The 26,109-nt window shown below is 41.3% G+C and overlaps 4 protein-coding genes across 4 annotated transcripts; 1 reads left to right on the top strand and 3 right to left on the bottom strand.

The window, feature by feature from the left end:
• Positions 1-14,059: 14,059 nt before the first annotated feature.
• Positions 14,060-16,016, bottom strand: N7477_000936 (uncharacterized protein; the record flags this gene model as incomplete). Its single annotated transcript, XM_056962599.1, has 3 exons — positions 14,060-14,086; positions 14,148-15,106; positions 15,209-16,016. The coding sequence occupies 3 exons, from the start codon at positions 16,014-16,016 to the stop codon at positions 14,060-14,062; spliced, it is 1,794 nt and encodes a 597-aa protein (XP_056827602.1).
• Positions 16,017-19,527: 3,511 nt separating this feature from the next.
• Positions 19,528-20,632, bottom strand: N7477_000935 (uncharacterized protein; the record flags this gene model as incomplete). The annotated part of the gene is made up of 3 exons (XM_056962598.1): positions 19,528-19,823; positions 19,885-20,229; positions 20,305-20,632. 3 exons carry the CDS (start codon positions 20,630-20,632, stop codon positions 19,528-19,530), a joined length of 969 nt encoding a protein of 322 aa, XP_056827601.1.
• A 1,113-nt stretch (positions 20,633-21,745) lies between these two features.
• N7477_000934 (uncharacterized protein) lies at positions 21,746-22,327 on the bottom strand (the record flags this gene model as incomplete). The annotated part of the gene is made up of 1 exon (XM_056962597.1): positions 21,746-22,327. The coding sequence occupies one exon, from the start codon at positions 22,325-22,327 to the stop codon at positions 21,746-21,748; it is 582 nt and encodes a 193-aa protein (XP_056827600.1).
• A 432-nt stretch (positions 22,328-22,759) lies between these two features.
• Positions 22,760-24,170, top strand: N7477_000933 (FAD-dependent oxidoreductase; the record flags this gene model as incomplete). The annotated part of the gene is made up of 3 exons (XM_056962596.1): positions 22,760-22,945; positions 23,183-23,633; positions 23,692-24,170. The coding sequence occupies 3 exons, from the start codon at positions 22,760-22,762 to the stop codon at positions 24,168-24,170; spliced, it is 1,116 nt and encodes a 371-aa protein (XP_056827599.1).
• Positions 24,171-26,109: the final 1,939 nt, after the last annotated feature.

The following is a 26,109-nucleotide window of genomic DNA, read 5'->3' as shown; positions in this document are numbered from 1 at the left end:
TCGTACTATATAATTACTACGGAGAGGATATTAACTATCTCCGGAGTACCGTAAATTATAACGCCGTTCGGTAATATAGTCTCTATTTACGCGAAGGAGAGAGCTTATTCGACTTAATATTCCTTAGTCGGTTAGCTTCTAGCGAGCTCCGCGGCTTCCGGAGCGGCGGCGTAAGCTATAGGGATATTAGCTTCGGCGAGCGAGCTAATATAGTATCGTCGTGCGAGAGTCTGCGGACGCGATATATTATTAATGGCTTCGATATATACGAAATTAATATCGACTAAATAAGAGTATATCGATAGCGTCGGATATTATCCTTAAAAAATATAGTCACGATCGTCCGATAGTGGGGCTCTAGTCCTAACTAGTATTCTCGCGAAAGAGTGCGGGGGAATTATTACTTTAGCGTCTGCGTATACTGAACGTTCTTCCTAATAATAAGGCTTTACGTAGATCGCGATAGGGAAAGTTAGCCCTATATAGGAAGCGATACGCGCGACGCCTTAATCTAGGTCTAGCTAAAAACCTTCCTATATTAGTATATCTATACCGATTAGGAGCTTCGCCTTAAGTTCGTTAATAAGATACGCTTTAATAGTGATTTTAGTGGCGTTATTATAGCCACGGAAGAAAACGTTAAGGTTAACGTAAGATTTAGAGATATAGCGTAAACCGATATCGGAGATAAATATAGGTTTTATAGACTATAGCGATAGTTCGAGTGAGAGAGCGAGATTAGAGTTAATAATTATTATAATATAGCCAGAGTTAAGATAGGCGATAAGGAGATTAGTCTAGCTCTATAATCCGACGATAGCTAAGGCGTATCGCTATAACTTATATATCTCGCCTAGGGGTCTAATATAAGCTCGGTCGGATCCTATAACTAGGAGGGTCTACGATAGCTTATCTCCGGCGACTAAAGATATAAAGTATACGAGCGCGGTATTATCTAAGGCGGCGGTAGTTAGCTTATAATCCTATAAATACTAATAGAGTTTATTATTCGACGTAAAGCGTATCGCGTAATAGAGATATAGAGCTCCGTTAGCCTAGATCGTAATATAATAGTAGCTAATATCGTTATTAGGATCGTTGTCTCCGTCCGTAAATTATATTTTAGCGAAGTTAGGATCTCCAAAGTCCGAGTAAAATATACCCTAGGTTCCGTAAAAGTCTCGCGGACCTCCGTTAAATTAGTTAGTATAGGAATTATAGGGCAGGGGAATAATAGCTTAGTAGGCTTACGGAGCTTATTTAATACTTAGTTACGTAGATATAGTAGCCGACAATATATCTTAAGGCTAAGAGGCCTCTACTTAGTAGGCTATCGCGCGCTACTAAGTAGGCCTATTCTATTATTACTTCGGTTAAAATACCGCCGCGTTACTTAAGTTAAATAGCTAATTTATTAGTAGGCGTTATCCCTATTAATTTATATACTAACCTACTTAGCGCTACGGAGTATTCTATAGCGTAGGCTATATATTCTGCGGTATAGGTAACTAACGCTAAAACTATAATTAGAATTACGATTGCTAGAATTATAGTAGGGGAGGCATAGTATAATAGTTATATCTAGGAGTAGGAGGAGGATACTCCTAGCTCCGGAGAGGGTAAATCGGGAAGTAGGAATTACTGTCCCCTCTAGCTATTAGAGCTTAAGTCTAGGGATTTCACTATAGCCTATAAGGCTACAGATAACTGGGGTTAACGGTACGTTAGTTACTCTATTATTAGGGTTATTGCGAATAATTACTTATTCTACGTTAAGTAATTATAGCCTACTATTAATAGCGAGATTCGAGCTCCTTAATAAATATAAATATAGAGATAGTAGTGGAGGGTTCTAGAATATCGCGCTAAAGAGTAGGATCTAATCTTAACTAAACCGTACAGAGCTATACTATAATTACGAGCTATAAGCCTCCGGTAAGCTCTGCGGCCTATAAGTTCCGAAAAAGGTTCTAGGCCTAGTGGATCACGGAGCGGCCCGCGCGGACGTCCTCCTACGAATAGTTAGCCGTTATAATCTTCTCTTAGGTAACTATAGCGCGAGTCTTAAAGCGACGTTCGAGGCGCCAGAACTATCTATTCTTAAGCGATATTATGTTAAGTTCGGTGCGTTCTGTATCGGAAAGCTTATTATATTATTATTTAAACGCTTTATCCCGAAGGTATCCAGAGATACTTACGCGCACTATCTTCTTAGTTTTAAGGGGGACTAGTGTATAGAGGATATTAAGGAAGGAGTAGATATTAAGATAATATATAGAACCCTTAATAGTCTTAATATACTTATTGAAATGGGAACGGCTCGATGGCTATCTGGCGATGCAGACTGGACAACACACACACACACACTGCCTGTCTGGTATAGGGGATGCTGGATGAGGCCGTACTGATACCCTGTTGCGGCCGTGCGGGATAATCTTAATACTGTATTATAGATAGAAGAAATTGGGTGAATCCTGAATGAATTAGGTAGATGACTTATCTCCCTCTAAGTGTATCTAGAGATATACTATATACTACAGATATTAAATTATGCCTAAGGCCACATATAGGCTTATTATATTACTAATTCTCCTACTATATACCACCCCTCCCTATAAAATTAACCGTCCCGTGGTTAAGCGCAGTTAATTTAGAATACCTAAGCCACTTTAATAAAAGCAAAGAAAGATAGGACCAGAATACCTATTCCCTATCGCCGCGGATATTATATCTCTTCCTTATTATTATTATCCTCCGGAGGTATAACTTCTGGATTAGGGGGGACTAATATATAGCCTTAATACCTTACGGTAGAAGAAGGAATCTTTCCCGAATACTAGCTTCTCCGCCTTAATTATATCTCTGAATAATTAGGCATATATTTACTGCGCCTTCCTCCTCTATAAGATAATATAGGCGGTTACTACTGCTTTATTCGGTCCGAAGAGGATATCTAACTTAGCTAACACACTAAGGTCTGTCTAGCGGCTACGACTAACTAAGTATTCAGAGATTAAACCTTCCCCGCGAAATCGTGGCGCTATAGGGAATATATACTATAGATAGCTATATATATTACTTGTAAGCCCTAATAGAGTTCTTAGAGCTTACGTAAGGTCTCGGTATACCGCAGACACTTCTTCCTATATACTAGACTCTAGAGTATTTAGAGTTAAGTGGTTATCTCTAATACGCATAAACTATAGTAAAATGCTTCTCCGCCTCTTAGTTACGGGGCCCGTCGACTTATAGGGGATATTAGGCAAACTAATTCGGATATCACTAGCTATATAGATCTTCTTTACTTAGTTAGTGCTATATCGCTTAGTATCTTCTGGGGTCTAAAGATAATTATTAATCTTCTGCACAAAGCTATCCGTAATATTTATCCTATCCCGCACGAGAGCCTACCACTTCTAAATATAGCGATATATATTAGGCAGAATCTTAGTATAGTTCTATTTATTTTTATTATCTAATACTAAACTGCCCTATAGGATTACGCTACCTTATTTAGTCTATACTAGGTTATTTAGATTTATATTAATATACCTAAAATAAGTCTATTCCTTAGGTATAGTACTCTTTACGTAGTACGGGAAGGAGATTAGTCGGTAAGCGTAGTCTGGCCGGAAGAAAACATAGTACGTATAGTACGCTAGATCCTAACGGATAAGCTATTAAATAATACCGTACTATATATTCCTTAACTACCTAAGGCAAGGCTTACCTATATAAGGTAGATAGTGGTAGTTATATATATCTATCTCCTTATATATAAGAGTAAGAAGGCCACCTAAGTAATATCTATCGAAGTCCTCCTTTAACTAGCTAAATAACTACGGAATAATCACACTCCCTCGCTCTTATATTTATAACTTTAATATAATAGGTATAGGCGTTATAGGGTCGGGAGTAAGAGATACCCTACGGTAAAGGCTTTCGAAGGATAACTAGATTACCTTACGATAATTAGCGATAAGAGAAGGATTAGCCTAATACTTAAAGCGGTAGAAATCTGACTATAACTTATCGGTATCTAATAAAAATTATGTCCGGTTCTCTTTTATTATAGTATCTTAGTCCTTAGTGTATCGGTAAATAAAATTAATTTATACCGTTAGTGCCGCGTAGTCCTTACTAATACTGTGTATATCAAATAATTTAAACACTCTCTTCGTATAAGGCAGACAGATTATATCCTTAGTAAAGGTTAAATCTAGTTCCGGAAGGGATAGCTTTCTAATATACCTAAGTGCTACTAACTTTTATCTATTCGTAATATCCGTAGGAAGGGCCAGAGTCTTATTTATAGCTACTCTTTAGGTAGTATAACTATATTTAGTAGTCTCCTTTTCTCTCCTACGAGGGGTTATATTCCTTATCACTTTTTAATAGATAATTATTAGGAAGTAACTAGGCCACAGAAAGATTAGAGACCACACTAAATAAGTCGCTAATAGATATTAGGTCGGCTATATATTCCTTATCTAACTCTTTAAGCTATATTACTATATCCTATATATTATTAGGTATAACACTCTTAGGATCATAGCTATCTATCGCTTTAGTATTAGTATTAGCCTTATCCTCTATCTTAATTATAGTAATAGAAATAAACTCTCCTAAAAGAGTAGTTTAGCCTCCCGGTTCGATAGCGAGTAGATCCTAGCTAAAGCCTACTTCGTAATAGTACCTATCCTAGTCTAATTATAGTCTATACCGAATAAGATCCTCTTATCTAAGAGCTAAGGTATACTTCCGGAGGAGGGCCTTTAAAAGATCCCCTTAAATAACTCCTTTAGTGTTTCGGATATCTCTGCCTAGCGATAATAAGCGAGAGAGAACTTTATTATTAATAGAGAGGCGGATATAATCGTAGCTAAGGCCGGTAATAATAAACCTACTCACTAGCTCTATTATCGAATAAGTAGTTAAGTAACCGAAGAAGGTATTCGCTTACTATTCTCCCTATGCTTCGATAGCTTTTAGCTTATTTATAATAAGATACTACTTATTCTGGGCGCGTTATATTTATATCCTCTGGCCTTTAGACTACCTTCTCTGGAACTCCTTATATTCTTCCGAGCCTCTCTATAGTTCTTCCTTATTAACGTATTAGTACAGTAAATTAATAATACGCTCCGTATAACTATAGTTTATAAGTAGCCTATCGAATAGTTAAGATATAAGCTTATACGCCTAAAGCTACTTATAGCTTCGAAGAAGCTAGAGGGCATTCTCGATACTATTAACAGGCTGTCTATATACCTCGATATCTCTTAGGAGGTTATCGTTATCTATATCGATCAGAATTCGTATACGAAGGTATACGGAGGTATACGAGGGTGTAGTGGGGGGGGTTAGAAAGAGAGATTTTGTAAAGTGAAGTTTAGGGCTTTCAGTATTTTATATTCTAATACTTTATAGGGGATTTGCTATATAGTCTTTTTAAACTAGTAATAAAATTGCAATAAACAAAGGAAAATCGTAGTAATAAGCGTTTAATTAGTAATAACTGATAGTAATAAGTATCCTTCCCCTCCTCGTTATAATAGGAGAGCCATCCCTTAGCGATATAAATAAGTGTAAGGTATAAGGTATTTTGGTGCCTTAGGCGAAGGATCTTTTCGGCCGAAAAAGTATCTCGTAGTATTAGTGGAATAAACATTTATATAATAGGATAAAAGAGTTATTATACTACTCTTAGTCGACTAATTAGTCTTCGCTTCCGAAGGTAGCTAGTCTATATAATATCCTATATCCTATTAGAATCTCCTATTTCACGAGGGTAAAATCTTTTAAGTCTGTCGCTATTAATTATATCTGTATTCTTATCTCCGATATAGTATAGGATAGTGCCGTTAAGTTCCCTAATAGAGTAGGATCTATTTTCTTTAATAGACTTAATCTAGTATAGTCTAAGCTATCGAAAGCGGAGCTTCTAAATAGATATTATATCTAAAGACCTTTAACTATTATATAGTAAGATATAGTTATCTTTCTTAAGGGGAGTATCATAAGTGCGATAGTGGTCGTTAAAGTATCTTATATTATTCTCCTTAAGGCGGTTTATTTATAGGATAGCTTCCTTAATATCCTTCTCTTATCTTTCGATCTATCGTACGCGTATTATAATAAGACTTAGTCTATCCTAAATAGTCTCCTATAGCAGTATACTCTATATAGGTATCTCTAATTTAACCGGTAAGACTATATATACCCTAAATAGGAAATAGTATAGGCTAATTCCGGTAGTAGTATTAATAGTCACTCGGTCTACTATTAATATAGTATAAAAATAAGGTCTCTATCGGTTTATCTAGGTAGAAGTATCTTCTATTAGATATTCGCCGGTTATCTTAGAGAGTGTGTCCTTTAATATTCTTATAGAACGCTTAATAGGGCTATTTAAGCTAGGATAATATACTAAAATAGTGACCTTCTTAATATCGCGGTCTTTAAGGAATTTCAGTGTCTTACTACAATTTTTAGGTCTATTATCTATAATAATCTCTCTTAGATACCTATAACGATAGATAATATCTTTATAGATAAAACTCTAGATTACTTTAAAATCTATATTAGTGAGGACTTATACTTCTACCTAGCCGCTAACTAACTCTCGCCCTTAGATAATAGATTTAAAGCTATCCTTATCTAATATATAGGTAGTATTAATAAATCACTTATTAAATAGCCTTAGGTTCTTCGGGGTGATAGCGGGCTTATATATCCGTGTTAGGTCTCGTGCTTAGTATTCGATATAGGTTCTAATAAATATAGCGGTATCTTTAAATATTTATGGCTAATAGTATCGGTACTTTAATAATATATAAGTGGCTTCTCGACCTTTATAGGATAAATCTATATATACGCTATATAGTGTATTCTGTTAGTCTTTCTTATTATTAAGAATACGTCGTAAGATCTCTATTCTTCCCTTTTATCGATAGAAGAGGTAGCCGTCTTAGTAAACGAACTTTATATAGCGTTTCTTAAAGTGATAGAATTAACTATAAGATATTTCTGGCGGTCTTCTTAGTGTAATTAGGTACCGCGCGATATCTTATAATTCGGTCGAATAACCCTCTCTAAGAGGTAGGACTATAGCGTTAGCGGTAGGGTTATTATCCTTATTCTTGTCCTCGTCCTCGTCTATTATAATAGCGGCACGCGCTAGGAAATAGCTCGCCCGTAAGTAGGACACTTCCGTATTAATAAAGTTATTAACGTTAATCTCCTGCTATTATTGCCTGATTTCTTCTTCGGTAGTAGGACGCCTTAAAAGCCTATCTACCGCGCCATTCTTTCTCCCTAATATATATTTAACGTTAAAGTTAAAGAGTCGGATCTATACTATCTACCGAGTCACTAATACACTAAGTAGGTCGGCTATAAGGCGATTTAGTTAGGACACTAATATTTTCGCGTCTATTTCTAATATAAAGTAGATACTATATAGCTAATATCGGAACTTCTTTAATACTATTAGTATAGCGCGATATTCTAGTTTACCCGTATCGTAGGTAAGCTACGTCTCTATCTATATACCTAATTTATACTACGCGGGTTTTCTAATACTATCTCGTTCTTATATTAGGATAGCGCCCTAACCCTTTCCAGATATATCTACCGCGACAATAATTACCAGAGACTTAAAGTTATAGTCGATAGGTAACACAGTAGGGAATATAGAGAGCACTTCTTTAACTTAGTCGAAAACGGACTACTACTTCGCCGCCTACTAGAATAGGGTATTCTTCCTTAGGCAGGCGTATAGGCTATCTATAATAATCTAAAACCCGGCCACTAGAATACGGAAGTAGATGGCTAATCTAATAAAAGAGCGTAATTTATCTTTAGTCGACGGGGTTAGCTAGTTAATAAGCTTCGCTACCTTACTCTCTATAGCGCGGCGCCTATTAATATCGCAGACCTAGCTAATAACTTTAATACCTAATATAGCGAATTAAGATTTTTCCGCCGAGACAGTAGCACTAGCTAGCTTAAGAAAATATAAAGTCTTATTAAGATTCTGGAGGTGCTTAAGGATAAACCTATATATTTTTAGTAATACGAACTTATCGTTATATTAGGACCGTAGCCCTTTAACCGTAATATCGTCCAGAAATAACCTAGTAATAATACTAAAAATTAAATATAAGATCTATAATATTACCCTTTAGAATTATAGCACTGAATTAGCCGCGCCTTATAGGATAGTGGTCTATCGTAGAAGGCCTAGCGGGGTTTAAATAGTAGTGAGGTCCCTATTTTCTTCTGCGAGGGTAATCTAATTATATCCGGAATAGAGGTTAACTAAAGAGGCTAGTATAAGTCCTATAAATTCTTTAGCGAACTTATTGATATCTAGGGGCATATTTACGTCTCGCTTTATAACCTTATTAATTAGTATCGTAGTATTAATTAACTAATACTTACTTATGCCTTTTTTCTTCACTAGGAACTATAGGTTTCTGTATGAACTATTATATAGCTTAAGAATACCTTTTTATAGTCTTTCTCGGAGTATCTTATTAATAATAGGTATAAGAGTATAGAGAATCTTAAAGTTAGGATATTACTAAGCTTTATAGGGTATAGTCTTAATACGCTAGGCCGGCATAACTTCTTTACGAATATAACTTATATATTCCTAAGACTATATTAGTACCCCTTCCCTCTTAAATAATAGCTTATATAATAGCAGTCTCTCTCTAGGGAGAAAAGCTATACTAATAAGTAGTGTTTTCTCTCTCTTAGGTGTGAGCCTAGTACCTCTCGTAATAGTTACTATATAAGGTTATAATAAGTTATTGAATTCGGAGGAAGTATTAGCGACGCGGTACTTTATATAGTATTTTTTAAGGTATATCCTTTATTAGTTAGGGTTACTAGCGGGGATTAACCTATCGGAATCAGATAAATTAACTAGGTATATCTTATCTGCCTTCCTCTTATAAAGGGTATTAACTTACGCGCGGTAGGTAATATAGTTCCTCGATTAAAGGGTATTAGGTAGTCTTATCTTAGGGAATCCTAGCTCTAGTATAATAAAGTCTAAAAAGGATATATAGTACTTAACTTCGTTAAAATAGATAATATTAGCTATAGTCTTCTGGCGGTAACAAGGATCTGTTAGATATTAGATCTATAAGGCACTAAGATAAGGAGAGATCTTTTCGGCCAAAAAACTATCTACCCCGTAATTCGACTTCCCTATATAATTCTTCTTCTCTTATCGCTATATTTTTGTATTTTCTCGCTTTTTATATATTTTTATAGTTTCTTCTTTAGTGATTATCGTATTTATAGTATTCGATAGTGCTATTAAGTAAATAGTCTCTGTGGACTTAGCCGCTAGGACAGAGATAGGTATTAAGGCGGCTACTGAATACCTACTTAGGCTTTTAAATTAAAAGTCTTATATTCTTTAGGCCAGAGTTAGTCTTTATAGAAGGATCCCCTATTCTATGGATAATATACTTTAAAGCTAACGCGCTTCCTTCTGTCCTAGCTCGATATCGTATAGATAACCCTCCTATTATCTTTCTTAGAGGTTTACAGTAATATATCTTTCGCCTATATCCTACTAAGTAAGAGATCGTTCGTGTAACTATCCCCGACTATAGTATATGACTTAGTTACGATATTACCGATATTAATTAGTAAATTCTTAATATAAGTATTAACTACGAACTCACCGCTATCGATAGGAACAAGCTTTAGCCTCGGCTTTAGCTATATCTATACCTATATAGATTAGGCGATATCTCTACGGATAATCTTAACTAATAATCTAGTATCGATATACGCCTTAACCACTTATCCGCCGACAGAAACTATTATAAATAGGAGGTCTCTGGAGTATTTATAGGGAGAAGATATAGGCGAGATATTTACTATCTAGGTATTTTGGTAGCTTACTTTCGCGGCCAGATCTTTTATATTAATAGGACTACCTATCTCCCGATAATACTTAGTAATATCTCTTATAATTTAGTTAATCTTACCTTTTACTTCCTTCGAGAGAGAGACGTCTACGAAGTTTAACTAAGTATATACTTACGAGAGTATCTTATTAATACGCTAGTTAATAATATTTATACTAATATCTTTACTTATTCTAGCGCGTATCTTCAGAGCAGACCCGGCGAGCTCACCGATCGTAAGGGTAATCTTAGTTTCCTATATCTTTTATATTATAATATCCGAAAGCTAAGATCTTCGCTATATAATATCTAGGTTAATAGGGCCGCAGACTCTTCTCGGAACCTAGCTATATAGCGGAGTAGCTTCCTACTAAGGCTATATAGTTTAAGTCTCTTTAGGCTATCCGTCTTATATTATATTATTGTTATTAGTATTAGTAATATATAGTTAGAATCTGTTAGTCTGGGAGTTCCTTATTCTAGTAATATCCTAGTCTCTGCGGCGCTTTATAGGATAGCCTTTAATAGCGTTAACGGCACCGAATAGGATAATTACTTCCTTATTCTCGCTTTCCTTAAGCTTCTCCTATATAGGCGCGGTACTAAGAAGCGTAGTAATAATAGAGTAGATAGATATATTTAGGTTCGTAAGATAAGGGTAAGTAGGAAAAGTAATATAAGCGATATTACTACTTAGCTATATAGATACTCTATATAACTCCTACTTCTTCTAGTTATTATACTACGCTTAAAAGGCTTCTTAGTTTAATTATCCTAAGATCACGCGTAGTCTTAGGCCTAGTTATTTAATAGTGCCTAAAACTATCTAATTCATAATATTATAGTATATAATACTATAGCCTTATATATTACGGATAGATAGATATTAATCTAGTCGAGAGAAGTAAATACCTCCGTATATTTAGTATTTTATTAGAGGATTAGCGCCGAGGCTATTCGAAGGGTTTCTTCTATTAGGCTCGTACCGAACGTTATTCCTTATATCTCGTCTAGCCTATAGCTTAAGAGTAAGTGCCTCTATCTATAATTATATTTTCTCTAAGCTTCCTATCCTATTTATTCTAACGCTAGACCTAACTAGCGATTGGTTACTAATTTTCCTAAGGCTTCGTAATAATAATAAGCGACTACTACGGGGGATAAAGTTATTAGTTACGCTTAGGGTTACTCAGAGAAGATTCGATAGTCGAAAGAATTCTCTGAATATCGGTTTCCTCTCTAATATATAACCTAATTACTATATATACCTCCGAATAGGTAATTAGTGTCCCTCTCGGTAACTACTTACGAGAATACCTTCTAATAACCTTCTCCTTAAGCTACTACAGAAGTCCTTAGATAAGGAGACTTACCCTATCTATATCGCTAACCTCGCCTTTTAAGTAGATATAGCTAGAGATATTATCGAACTTATTAAGATATAAGCGGATATTATCCTATATTATTCGCTTAACCTATATAAGGGATTAAAGGTATATCTTTATATACCTTTACTACTCGCTATTATTATTATAGAAGTGCTCTAAGAAAGCTTCCTTAAAGGTATCCTAGTCCTTTCTTAGCTAGGAGTCTTATCTCTTTACCTAAGACTTAATAACCTTCGCGTAGTACTAAGGTAATATACCTATAATATCTTTATCGCTTTTAACACTATATCTAAAATATATATCCTATAGCTTCTCTAGAACTCGGAGATATCGGTCTTATTAAAGTATAGTGCTCCTAGGGATCCTAAAGCTAGCAATACAGAGAAATAAGGCACTTAAACTATATAAAGATAAGGTATAGCCTATACCCTATTAGGCGGTTTAGCTAAGGATAATAGTGGCTAATACTTATAATCCGTATTATCTATATAATTATTATTACTTAGGGTCGATTCGGATCTTTCTAATATAGGTTTACGGTAATCTATAAAGGTTAGAATACCCTTAGGGTCCGATAGCTTAGGAGCTATCATACCTTACGTACCGTGCGCTATTACTTACTTATAGAAAAGAGATAGCTTTTTCGCCGAAAAGAAATACTAACTCTATATACTTTACTTTTAATTATATCTCTTTAATAATTTTTTTTCTTCCTCCCTTTTTCTTATTAAGGCCGCTTCCTCTTCTTATAATTTATAATATAGAATTATTTATATTAATATTATCTGTGTGGTAGAGTGCTATAGCTATCGAATACCTAGGTACCCCTGCTCGGCCACCGTATTTAATTAGATAGGCTATATCTTTAATAATATCTGAAGCACCGTCGTATCTCCCGTATACCAGTCCAATAGTATTCCTCGTAGGAACTAGGTATATTTAGGAGAACACTATATCTCGGCTAGTCACTCGTTTATCCGCACCGACTGTATACCGTCGTAATCACTGGTGAATATAGTCTCCCGCTTGAGGTCTCAGACAGTCTTATAGCCTTCAGGGTCAAACGCGATCCCCACCCTTTAGGTGTGTATTTCTTCGTATAGTAATATGCCTTAACAAAAGAGCCTTCCCGGGGACGCCAATATAAAATAGGAACGGCTCGATGGCTATCTGGCGATGCAGACTAGATAACACACACACACACACTGCCTATCTGGTATAGGGGATACTAGATGAGGCCGTACTGATGCCCTGTTGCGGCCGTGCGGGATAATCTTAATGCTGTATTATGGATAGAAGAAATTAGGTGAATCCTGAATGAATTAGGTAGATAACTTATCTCCCTCTAAGTGTGTCTGGAGATGTACTATGCACTGCAGACATTAAATCATGCCTGAGGCCACACATAGGCTCATTATGTCACCAATTCTCCCACTACATTATCTAAATTAGGATCTAGCGAGAAGTAGCCTACTTCCTTAATCTTCTAATAGATATTATAGGAGGCAGATACGGCTCCGTCCGCACTAGGGACTCCTAGGATATTAGGGAGTCTTAGGGGGGCCTAGTAGGCCTAAAGGTCCTAGGGTAATATAGAGGTCTCGAATAGCGTTAGCTATAGCTAGGGCGATTATCTGCGCGAATTCTCCGCGACTCTGCGAAAGACCGTTAATATTAGAGGAAGCTATAACTAAGTTATTGTTGGGATATAAGGGGAAAGCTACCACGAAGCAGATCGTGGCCCCTTAAGTCCGTGGGATCAACCTTAGTCCGGCTGGGTCTGTCAGTGCCAGACAAAGGTGGAAGGTCAAAGGTCGTAGGATAGACTATAAGCAGATATAGCCTAAACGAAGGCAGAACCACAGTCCTGAGGATCAAAGGAAGAAGGTAGAGATAACTTTGGAAAGTGGATAATGACTTGAGGAAAGTAGAACTGACTTCAGGAAAGTAGAACTGACTTCAGGAAAGTAGAACTGACTTCAGGAAAGTAGAACTGACTTGATTCTCTCTGCTAGAAAAGAAGGACGTATTTATAGGCTAGGATAGCCTAGAAATAACGTTTAGAATAATATATAAATAACGTACAAACACTAGGCAGCAACATAATGAAGGTGGCAAAGAAGGGAACCGAAGAGAAGCGAAAAGAATGATGTTAAGGATCGACGGTCTAAGCCACCCCGAAAGCACCCCCGCAGGATCAGGCTATGCATGCCTAAAGGTGGACTATTTTACCCCTAAGGGAAAGTGGTCCGCCTATCCTTAAGGGGACCGAGGGTCGAAGTCTGTTCACCGGGGTCCGAAGACCATGGTCGAAGTCCGCGGGCAAGGCATGCCCGAAAGCACCCCCGAAGGAACGGACTATTCATGCTTGAAGGCGGACCATTTACCCCTAAAGAAAAATGGTCCCGCCTATCGTTCGGGGGAGGGCCGCGGACCAGAATCAGAAGTGGTCAACACATCATTTTGATAGAAGAAAAATCTGGTCACGTGATCAATACAATCTGGTCTTATATATTGAATATAAGGATAGATCTTTCTATGTAGCATTGGTCTATATTCCAATACACCCCCTTCAGCTTATCAGAACTTATAAGCTGAATAAGGCATAGAATTAGGCCTATGCGTACATAGTCTCATAGATCTAGATTTCGACAATTGTGTCTTGGATATCGGTCATATTTAGATGATGATCGATAAACCGCTGGTGCTTCTGATAAGGCAAAAGGCTTGGTCTGGTCATGGGAAAGCGTTTCCACCATAGGCCTACGGATTGCATAAATCTAGGCCTTATAGGGAGGTCATCAGAATGAATAGAGTCGTGGACGAGGTTATCGGAAGGAAGAGTGATTCGGGTCGGTAAAGAAGGTTCGGAAGGAAGTGAGGCGTTTTCGACTTCTGGGTAAGGATAAAGTGAAGGGTCATTTACTCTAAAATCACCCGAATAAGGTGCGTTTTCGGTCCCGTTTAGAGTAAGGTTATCCTCACTTCCGCATTGGTTTTGCCTCGCTTCTTCTTCTTCTTCTTCTTCTTCTTCTGACTCGTCTGGGGAAGGCGGTAGGTCGCCGAGGATATCGTATTTATGGTCTTTATCCTCGTTTTCACACTTGTTAGTGTCATTATCGGATGATTGGTCTGTCTTATCCGATAGAGGTCGCAAAGCCATTGGGTTATGGATTGATGCTAGAGCTATAGGATTGTCTTTCCTAGGCTCGTCCATATGCTTGTCTATAGGCTCTAAGACATTATCTTGAGGGGAAAGTGAAAGGGTTGCAAGGGAGATCTGTTCCTTATGCATAGGCTTGTCCTGATACCCTAAAATGAGGGTAATGCCTGTATCATCCGAAGTCTTGCAAATAGGGGTCCCGTCTTCTTTTTCAAGCCTATTGAGCCTCTGATTATGGTAAACACCCCCTTTCTTCGCCCTCTGCGCAGAGAGAATGTTCATATGGAAACCTGGAACATAAAGGGTTTCATGGAGGTCAAAAGTGGTGTTACCAAAGGATAGATAGACTAGACCTCTACCTTGGATTGAGGTCTTAGTATCACCGACGAAGAGGCTGCCTTTAAAGGGCGAAAAAGTCACGAATTGGGAGCGATCATTGCAAACGTGGGTGTCTGCGGCCGAGTCATATGCCCACACATTAGGCCGTGTATGCCTAGAAGCTAGGCAGGTCACCATACCCACGTGGGTGTCGGACTGATCCTGCTGATGCTGATGCTTCTGGATAGCCTTATTATATGCATATTTAAAGCCTGAATGGGTGCAAGCCTCTTCAAAGCGGTCTAGGACAGATTAGTCTGGTTCCCAGTCCTCGGGTTGGAGAGAGGGGTTTATATAAGGGCAATCATCGAATATATGATATCCCTCATTAACACCCCCTTTACATAGGCAGAGTTTGGTGGTCTTCTTGCCTTGGTCCTTATCTGAATGTTCTCGAAAAGTCGCATGGACATTAGAGGCTCGTTTGGGCGGTATAAGCCTAATAGAATCCCTATACCTCTTTGTCAAGGTAAAGAAGTCTATAGAGTCTATCTGGCCTATAGATTCAAGCCGGTTGATCTCATTATGCCAGTATTCGGCGAAGGAGGGAGACATAGAGGCTAGGCCATCTAGGAAGTCCAAAAGTGGTCTAGTCTTTGATTGGACTTCACCAATGCCTAATTGGACAGCCTCTACGTAGGTGTTTTCGCATTGCGAAATCCATGCATCTATGGTCAAAGAATGCGGGATTCGGCGCATTTGGTGGTATTTCTTGATGACCGACCGCTTTCGGGCTTCAGTGGTTGGTGTATAGCGCTTTTGAAGGGTTTGTAAGGCTTCATAGACCGTCGGTAGGTGCTGAATGATAAGCTTGCTTGAATAGGAGATCGATGATTGGACGATAAGGTAGATCTGAGAGATAGCACCCGAAATACGGTCATATTCGCGAAGGTCAAGCTCATAGTCTCTTCGTCTGTCTCTCCACCTTTCTCGCTCAGAGGTAGTTAGGTCTTCATCGGTAAGGGCTTTAGGGTTAATATCAGTAACCCTAGGACGAATAGGATAAGAAGGAATATCCCTCTTTATTGGATTATCGGGGTCAATATAGTCCCATACGCCTTTTGCAATAGCATAAGACTTAATTTGACCAATCCAGAGATACCAGTCTGATGACTCAGACAAGGTAATACCTATCTTGCTTATATCAGACATTATAGGCAAGAAGGTAAAGGCAAAGTGAGAGAAAAGTGAGAGAGGAAGAAGGTCGTCTATAGGCCACAGACTAGGCCTAAAAGAGGAGGAACGTCGTCGATAGCTTTAGATCACAAGTCTTATAACTATCGGGTATAAGACCGCAAGTCAAGAAGTCGTCGATAGCTTTGGATCACAAGTCTTATAACTATCGGGTATAAGACCGCAAGTCAAGAAGTCGTCGATAGCTTTGGATCACAAGTCTTATAACTATCGGGTATAAGACCGCAAGTCAAGAAGGCGTCGATAGCTTTGGATCACAAGTCTTATAACTATCGGGTATAAGACCGCAGCAGAAGGACTAGTCTTCAATAGAAGACCGCAATAGATATCAAAAGGAAGCGAGATCCGGGCTCATAACTGTTGGGATATAAGGGGAAGCTACCACGAAGCAGATCGTGGCCCCTTAAGTCCGTGGGATCAACCTTAGTCCGGCTGGGTCTGTCAGTGCCAGACAAAGGTGGAAGGTCAAAGGTCGTAGGATAGACTATAAGCAGATATAGCCTAAACGAAGGCAGAACCACAGTCCTGAGGATCAAAGGAAGAAGGTAGAGATGACTTTGGAAAGTGGATAATGACTTGAGGAAAGTAGAACTGACTTCAGGAAAGTAGAACTGACTTCAGGAAAGTAGAACTGACTTCAGGAAAGTAGAACTGACTTGATTCTCTCTGCTAGAAAAGAAGGACGTATTTATAGGCTAGGATAGCCTAGAAATAACGTTTAGAATAATATATAAATAACGTACAAACACTAGGCAGCAACATAATGAAGGTGGCAAAGAAGGGAACCGAAGAGAAGCGAAAAGAATGATGTTAAGGATCGACGGTCTAAGCCACCCCGAAAGCACCCCCGCAGGATCAGGCTATGCATGCCTAAAGGTGGACTATTTTACCCCTAAGGGAAAGTGGTCCGCCTATCCTTAAGGGGACCGAGGGTCGAAGTCTGTTCACCGGGGTCCGAAGACCATGGTCGAAGTCCGCGGGCAAGGCATGCCCGAAAGCACCCCCGAAGGAACGGACTATTCATGCTTGAAGGCGGACCATTTACCCCTAAAGAAAATGGTCCCGCCTATCGTTCGGGGGAGGGCCGCGGACCAGAATCAGAAGTGGTCAACACATCATTTTGATAGAAGAAAAATCTGGTCACGTGATCAATACAATCTGGTCTTATATGTTGAATATAAGGATAGATCTTTCTATGTAGCATTGGTCTATATTCCAATAGTTATCCTTAAGCGATCGTGGGAACTCGGGCTCCGGAGATAATAAAGATAATAGGGAAATATCTCTGTATTCCCGAAAAGTTAGCGATAGGTCTATATCCGGATATAAGCCTCAGACAGAATTAGCGTTAGTGAAAGGTCTTAGATTAAAGGGATTTAGGGGGTCCGAAGTTAATATATATAGCTAGTGCTAACGAGCCTAGCTTAGAACTTCCGGAGTAAGTTAAAGCTAGGGAACTTCTAGAGAAGTTAAACTTAGGGAGGCTCTTCTAGAACTTCTAAAGTAGGCTAAATTTAGAGAGAAGCTTATATCTCTTAGCTACCTAAAATAACGCCTAGAAAGGCTCTGCGAAAAGTAAAATTAAAGTCACGGATAGCTAATCGTAGATTACGCTCCTAAAGGGACTAATCCGGAGGATATAGAAACTAGGAGGGAAGGGTAAGTTAATCGAAGTTCGCGAGGACGTATTAAATTCGCTAATATATCTCCGTAGCGAATTCTTCCTAACGCTATAGGTTTATTTCTTCTGATCTATAGAGATATAATTAATACGCTTAGAGGATAGCTAAATTAATTACTCTCCTTAATAGTATTAACCTTAATTACGTAAGCGGTCTAGGATATCGCTAAGCGCCTTCTATTATTATAGCTTCTGAATCCGGATAGCGGTAAGCCTATATAGTCGCTATTAGGACTTAGAAGAAGAGGTCAATTAATCGACGGAGAGAAAAAAAGAAGCTAGGGAAATAAGGAAGAGAAGGAGGGTAAGATACTAGTGGCTTCTTAAAATAATCTGGTTAGCCTACTCCGTTAATTAGGCGGAGAAGGCGCAGTAACGCTAGGTCACCTCGCGTTAAGTACTTAACAGAGATAGGAGGAAAGATAATTAACCGAAAAGCAAAAGCAATAGCAAAAGAAAACTAAGAGATCTCACTGGCCGTAGCGGGACATACTACCAGATACTACGAAGGAAGAGGAACGAGCGTGCGTCAGTCTGAGATAGTTGATTCTTCTAACTAGTCTCCGTAGAGATGACATAAAGTAGCGGGAGTGGTCACCTGACCCGGTAACACAAGCACATGTCCTAAGGGACTGAACAAAGGGACTTCGGCGTAAAATCGCATATACGGCTATTCTCGAACATACGGGCGGTCCTTGAAACAGTCTTCTTTTGTGAAGTCTCGAATGGATATTGTCTGTCACCCACTTCCTTATTTCTTCTTCACACTTTTTTCCTCTTCCCCTAAAAACTCCGCTCTCATTTCTAGAAGTCTGTCTGCTTTCCCCTCCTCGAAGCCCGTTCCAGCTATTGACGAAATCTCTCTACCTTGCAGATCTTGGTGTCCCTTATTGAAGACCATTAAATCGTCCCACTCATTTCGTCAACCGTCACCCCTCTAACCTCTAACCTCTCAGTATGTCAGGGGTCCATTTGCATTTTATAAGTGGCAAATATGATTATACTAACATATATACAGGGATGTCATCCACTAGTCTACCATCCTCCCCAACAATTGGGGGCACTAGTGTTCCCCCCGGTAAATGGGCAAACCTTGCCAAAGAATCGCCCTGGGTACGGAGTCAAAGGCATATACAAAGGAAGGGCACGCTGCTGAACTCGATGAGTCTCTTGCCGCTGATCCGCGAACCGACGATCAGACCACCTGGAAGAACTGGTAAAGGGAAGGAACCATGGACGGGAATCTCTTTTAATCATTTGATGGCCCAGAAGAAGTGCAATGCTGAGGCTCTCTTGGCCCAATCAACCGGGGAACTACAACAGGGAGACCAAGCATGCCGTCACTGCCAGGAAGGCAAAGGGATTCTTGACGGTTGTGTCCGTGTTCCTAATGAAAAGTTTTGTGCCAACTGTCATCTTTGCAGTGCGAAAAAACGCTACAGCTTTCAAAGTGACACAAATCTTGCCCCTGCCAGCTCTTATATGGTCATTGCATAGGCAGGTAAAGAAAAGCCATCATCCTTAACCCTGGAAGAGCTTACCCAGCTCCTTGACCAAGCCACACACGAGAAAAGGAAACTCGAGGGGCTTCTTCAAGAGAAAGTTGCCGAGATACAGCGCTTAGAGGATTTCATTAAAGCCAAAAATGAGTCAGAACTACTTTAAGAACAAAGAAGATTCAAGCAACTGCCTTTCTTATTCCATGTCATTCCACAAACCTAAAAGATACTGAATAAATCTGAATCAGAGTGAACATGTAACCTGGACTAATAAGAAAAAGAGTAAATCCTAACCGGTCATTAGCTCGTCGTCTTCTCTGGATGTCTCTTTAGAGTGCATCCTCGTCGTGTACGGCGATAGAATCATGGCCTGCCCCATAATAAAGCCTAAGAGCGTCGCAATTTTTGCATAACCGGTCTCCTTACCCTTCACATCACCCGACAGCTTCCCAGAAATCTCCACATCCCAGGAATATCTTCCTTCGTCGTTAATCCGGCAAAAACGCCATTCCTCGCCGTCTGTAACGACACCATACACTATGGCGCTTCGGCCGGGCTTAAGCCGTCTCTCTTGGTGGACGCAGCCTAGAGCCAATATATAGATTAGAAGTTGCATAAGAGAAAATGCGATTTCGAAGACACTTACCCATGTAGCCCAGGGCTTGCCCATCACTGGCCGCAGGTATCTGAGCCTTTGCCTCCAGAATAATAAGGTTGATTGCCTTTTCAGGCCCATCACCATTGCCGTACCAGAGAGTGTAGTCGCTCGTCCCGCGGAACCGTTGGTCCTTTCCCTTCACTGTAACCATATTGGACTCTAGGCTAGTCTCCATCTGAAATGATGTGGAGGGGCCAGGTGCCGAAATTTCGCAGTGGCCATCCATGATCTGGCCGAGAATGTCAAAGAGAATAAGGTCAATTACAACCCTTGCAGCAGCCTCATTCCGTGATGAGCGTGCCATGTATTTCTGGACGCTTTGGATTGAGGTTACTTTTCAATATTAGTTTTGCAGTCCACAACACTATCAAGGCACACAATACGGTTGTAATGAAGAGAAAGACTTACAGCAGCCGGCTGATATATCCCTTGGGATCATATTGCGAGGCGGCCAGGGCTGTCGGCCGTCGGACACAGGTAACTCCTTCGCAATGCCGAATCCCTCATGAATTTCGTCACGAGTGAGATCTCCAATGGCCTTCCACGTCACTTCCTCAACGGGAGCAGGCTTGAGGATTTCCTGCTGCCGCTGTAGTGCGACTTGAAGGTTTGGGACTAGGAGGTCTGCCTTTGAAGGATCCACATCCAAGCGTCGCGTAAATGACCCAAACTCCCTCCAGATGAGGTAAACCTGGGTTTCAATATTTTTCTTCTTCTGGTTCTTGTTCTTCGTCATCTTGGAGGTTTCACCGGGGTAGACGGAGGGGGTGGAGATATTGACCACACAGAGTTGGTTCGAGAAAGAAGAAGGTAAACAGAGGAGGTTGAGACACAGAGTTGGTTCGAGAAAGAAAGAGAAGATGATGATGGGGGAATAAAATAGAGCGTGAGAAGATTTATTCACTTAGGACTAGAAAGTACAATTATATGACTAAACCTATTTGGGATAGTGGGGTACATGCGCAGCCCTATAGCCGCACCATTTTAAGTTGAGCGCCTAAGCATAGAGAAAAGCACTCTTTTATAAAGGTCTTATAACGTAACTGCAATTATTAGTAGCATATCATGAAAAATATAACTAATAATAGACAAATTAGAAGAGTCATGCCTGGGTCATGCCAGGGTCATGCCAGGGACAAGCTGGACCAAACTTGGACCAGGGTTAAATCCACATATATTGACGATACTGATTATGTTGCTGAATTTGTCGGCGGGACCCATGACTTCGACCGCCGTAGCCTGATCATCTCTCTCCCTAACCATTCCTTCCTCATTAAGCACTCCTTCCTCATCAATAACTAATCCACAGGTTATTGCCCAGTTTCCTTGAACTACTGTAAGTTTCTCACCAATATCGCATCACTGAAACACAATCACACCCCTGCCACCAACATGACCGATTCTGACCGAATGACAGATGATATTCGCATGCCTCCACCATCCTCCCCTCTCCGAGCGCCGTTTACCCCAGCTTTACCGCGCCGCCACTCTCCAGCTCGATCTTTCATACCTGCTGAGCCAAACCTCCAGCTTCTTTACCCTCCCACGAGATCACCCCAGAAGTCCAGATCACCCCAGAAGTCCAGATCACCCCAGAAGTCTGTCGGGATGTCAGACACAGTGTCAAATCATAGTGGGCCATTTACCGAGAGTATAAAACAAGAAACAAGACGCGATGGCGATTGATGATATCTAAGAATGCAAGGGGATTCGACAAGACATCTGAAGCCTGTACATGACCTGGTCTTGATCCGCAAGGACGGCCTGCAGGTGGATTTCTACAATGGCTGCAACGTGGTCGCAGCGGATCCAGTTTGAGAATGAAGTCTTATCAGGCAATGGCACCACCTTATACTTGCTGCAGCGCCATGAAAATCTGCTGATGAGTGAGGATTACGGCTTTAGCATGACTGGTGCTACCAGATGTCAACATCAGGACGGCGATATCTCCTGGCATGGCGCCGCGATAGACGTTGTCGAGCTCTGCATTTGGGGCGCGGTTCATGTTCAGAGACTCGAGAGCAATGGGAGTCTTAGCGTCTTGTCCTCCGAATTCGGACAGCTTAGCCGCTGTGGTTAGGCAAGAAGGATTTTTGAACGTAGTAGCCAGATTTTCCAGATGCCATATACGTGCCGCCGAGTTGTTGGATAGCGACGTGGACATGGCCGGGATACAGCCAGCCAGCGTGACAGCCCAGAACCAGACAATGTTTTCCCAGTGAGGGTCTACATGGATAAGAACCACTCGGCCTCGACGAAAATCTTCTGGTTGGTAGCGCAATGCCCTTGAAGCTCTCTGAGCATCCTCAAGCAACTGGCGATAGGAGTACGATTTAGGCTCGGTGGTGCTTTGAGGCGGATAGCAGATGACATGCCCGCTGCCCTCTTGAGCGACGGCCTCCAGTAGGAGCGTAAGGTTGGTAAAAGTCATTCCTTGCTAAGGAAATAGGGAAAGCTGCGGAACTAGAATGTTTCGCTCAGTGTAGCGTCGAGCAGTGGTAGATTAAATGCCTATACGATATAGAGATGTTGCAAACAAGATTGATCAAAACTACAACGGCCATCTACTACCCGCATGAACCTTGCTTGTTTCAACGTCTTTTTGACCGCAACTCGATCTGTCATGATATGTCGGAGGCTGCAAGGAGCCGCAGAATGTAGCAGCCTTGTTGCTCAGATACATCTGGGACTACCTCTACAGCTCGGGAGGCCATTTTGGGAGGGGCCCACTGATATATAATTTCATTTTTCCTCTCGGTTTTGCTTCCTCACATCAGAGTCACCATGTACGATTTTCAAAAGGTCTTTGTCTCTTTCCCTTGTCCCTTCATGATGGTCACACTAATTGGCACAGGTCATCATTATGGGTGGAGGACCTACCGGCCTCGCAGCTGCCATCCGCCCAGCTCGACATAATAAGCTGAGTCCAGTCATCTACGAGCTGCGAAACCCAGAAACAGCAGGTATCGGCGGCTCTCTGGGCATTCCTGCGGATGGCGTGCGTGTCCTACACCGACTTGACCTCTGGGACATGATCCTCCCGCGCAGCGTCGACATCACATGCTTTATAAACAAATACTTTATATAAATAAAGCTAAATTCGAAAATTCTTACGTTTAAAAGTATAATAAAGTTTGCTTCGCGTTTAGATGTTTTCAACACTTATCTTTAACTGATGTAAAAACCGTCCTGCACTCCACATCTGGCAGTGTTTTGAGCGAAGTTGATATAGCCTCAGAAGCCAAGAAAAAGACCGGTTTCGGATATTTTCGGATCAACCGAGTAGATCTCAGTCGAGTGCCTGCGGGCCGGCACTCAAAAATACCAGATCCCGATCCACTACGACAAAAAGATCACTTCTATCGACCATCGCGGGGACTCCGTTACAGTGCAATTTTCCGACGGCACCAGTGACACGGCGTCCCTTCTACTAGGCTGCGATGGGATCCATTCTGCAGTACGCAAGATGCACGTCGATCCAGGGGTTACCCCCGTGTGTTCGGGAATCTCGGCAATATCGTCGATTGTGGACGATGTGATAGATCAAGATCCCATGGAAACAGACTGCCTCCATTCCACAATCACCCCGCATGGAATGCTGGCCACCGCGCCTTGCGCCGCCAAGCAAATCTTCTGGTTCTTCAGCAAAGAGGTACCTCTGCCGAAAGGGACCTCCTCGGCCGACGTCCGTGATGGCTGGTTGCTTCACCGCCAGAAAGAATTGGCACACTGTCGTAGTTCGCTGTCAAACGTGCTGGACTGTGTGCATCGCCAGTGGGTGACTATCTGCGGCAGCTCGTGGACGCCAGCCGGGATGTGCATTTCTACCCGCATTATCGCCTACCCTGAGGGGGTCGGTGGTTTTGCCATCGGGTACTCCACAGGGATCGCCCCGGGTGCTGCTGGTCGGGAACGCAGCGCATGCCATTCAACCTCACGCCGGACAGAGCGTCGCTTTAGCGTTGGAGAATGTATTGTTGCTGTCGGGATTGCTGGCCCAGTATCAAGGCGGTGACTATACAAACCTCGAGGAGGTTTTTACCCGCTTCGATCGGCTCCGTCGCCCGCTCATCCAGCGCATTGATGAGGTTGCATTGCGCAATGGCAGGATGCGTCGTAATCAATCACCAGGGACTGTGTGGTGCAAGGAGTGGTACATGTGGATTATGCTTCATGTAAATTGTTTCTGGGGCATGTCTATGTCTGGAGTTTTGAATGGGGATGTTCTGTATGACGTGGAGGAGGAGTTGAAGCAACCATACCAAGAGGGCTAGATCTCTCGAAATTCCATAGCGCTATAAATATGGCGAAATTCTCAGCTTTACATTGAAAAAGATCTCAAAACCACGGAGCCTAATGACTATCCCAGCAACTCCCCAATTGGGATGAATTGGCAAGTCCCGCCAATACAGAAAGCGTTTTGTGCCTCTTCTCTAACACTCCAGGTTTCCTGCAGGACTCGGGAACATGGTTATTGCCATGTCTACGAATCTCCAAACCTATCTACGCGCTCAGAGCCTAGCACCCTTGCGGTTCTGGAATCGCACAACCTGCAAAGGCGATGCATTGACTAGTCTTGGTGGGATACAATGTGACTCCATCGCCGCCGTGGTCAGGGATAGCACGATTATCTTCATCTCGGTAGGAGCGCACCGCCACTTGTTCCATGTTCCAGGCTTCTGATCAGAACAAAAAAATTAGGTCAGTAACGATGACGCGCTACAGACCATCGTCACAGATATTATCTCGGCCGGCGTCTTGACTGACAAGATTGTCGTGGACACCACAACTGTCCATCCAAATACAATTAAGGCTATTTCCGCAAAACTGGCAAAGGAAAATGCCTTTTTCAAGAGAAAGAATTACCAGCTCATATCCTTCTTGAAGCAACCGGGAGGCACAGCTATTGCAACGACGGGCGGCCCTCCAAGATTCCAAGATTCCTTCAACGACGGGAACTTTGACCTAGTACGGTAAATATGTGTCAGCTATTTCCTAATGCTGACAGACACACTTGACAAGAAATTAAATGAGAGGTGTTGAAGACTTGATACACACCCATGACTGGTAGTATTGAATCCATCGATGGATACATAACACCAACAGAGCTGCACCAACAAGAAACACGAATGGATGATCAACTTAAACAGCAAACATGACCATTAACTTTGAGATGACCAGGAATATCGGGTGCTCAGGCGTTCGTTAAGTCTGGGAACATCTTGTTCTCCCGGTTGAAGGAAAATCTTGAGCAACAAAGGTGGGCCCGGTCCCGCACATGCATCCACGCAAGGAAAGATCGATTCGTGTCGGCACGTCCCGTATGGGCTAATCTTGGAGAAAGGGCTGACACCCTTGCATGCTCTTAGCATCACAGCCGTTTCACCCCCTGGTGGTAGATTGCATTAATGCAGGGACCGAGACAATCTATGTTTGTTAAAAAACATTACATATACCGTATGCCTGGATGACGGGGGCACAAGACCGTTCACCGCAATATATGCACTCTGATTTTAATACTGATTTCTTGTCAGCTTCTCCTGTGATTTAGCAACATGTGACTGTCTTCACCCCGCTGATTTGATTCTCAATCTATGTACGGCACGCTTTCATCAACGCACAGAACGTTCAACGTAGCTAGGGAGCCGTTGAATGACCGGAGATAGACCGACAAACGTTGGATCTTATCTTTTACTCACGTTGGGATCGTTTCTAATACTTTCCCCTTTGCTTATTACGAACCAATCTCAAATGCGGTCGTTATCAAAGCTACCGTATCAACGACATGCCAATTGAAAGTTAGAGGCCAAATACCTCCTATCGGATCATATTAGCACCTCCATCGTAGTGAAAAATGATCCCAGGCCATAGGACCGTACTTTCTTGTTCATGGTCATATCTTCCTTTTGAACGCTTCGGCTTCACCCATATAGACTGGCAGCTGCCTCTTCGTTATTCTGAGCTCGAATCTTGGCCTGAGGAGCACCCGTTTGTTTGCTTGCTCCCTTCTTTGGCCAATCAACGCCTACAATACTGCGAAGAATCTTGAGTTGGCTTATTAGTATTGGGGCCACATTGAGGCTTGTAGGTTCCGGCTGACGATAACCCATCGAAGCTGAGAGCTCGATCGTTTAAGCATGCGAGTAGGACCGTCAGGGTTATGGTGGGAGAGAAAGTTGGCTGGCATTTTGCTAACCTCTATGACTAGGGGAT

The sequence above is a fragment of the Penicillium maclennaniae genome (assembly GCF_028827695.1).
Source record: "Penicillium maclennaniae strain IBT 15551 chromosome Unknown utg000001l:1.0-3280838.0:1.0-3283122.0, whole genome shotgun sequence".
NCBI classification, from domain to species: domain Eukaryota; kingdom Fungi; phylum Ascomycota; class Eurotiomycetes; order Eurotiales; family Aspergillaceae; genus Penicillium; species Penicillium maclennaniae.
The sequence above is the reverse complement of the archived record's forward strand: the minus strand, read 5'-3'. Positions and strand labels throughout refer to the sequence as shown.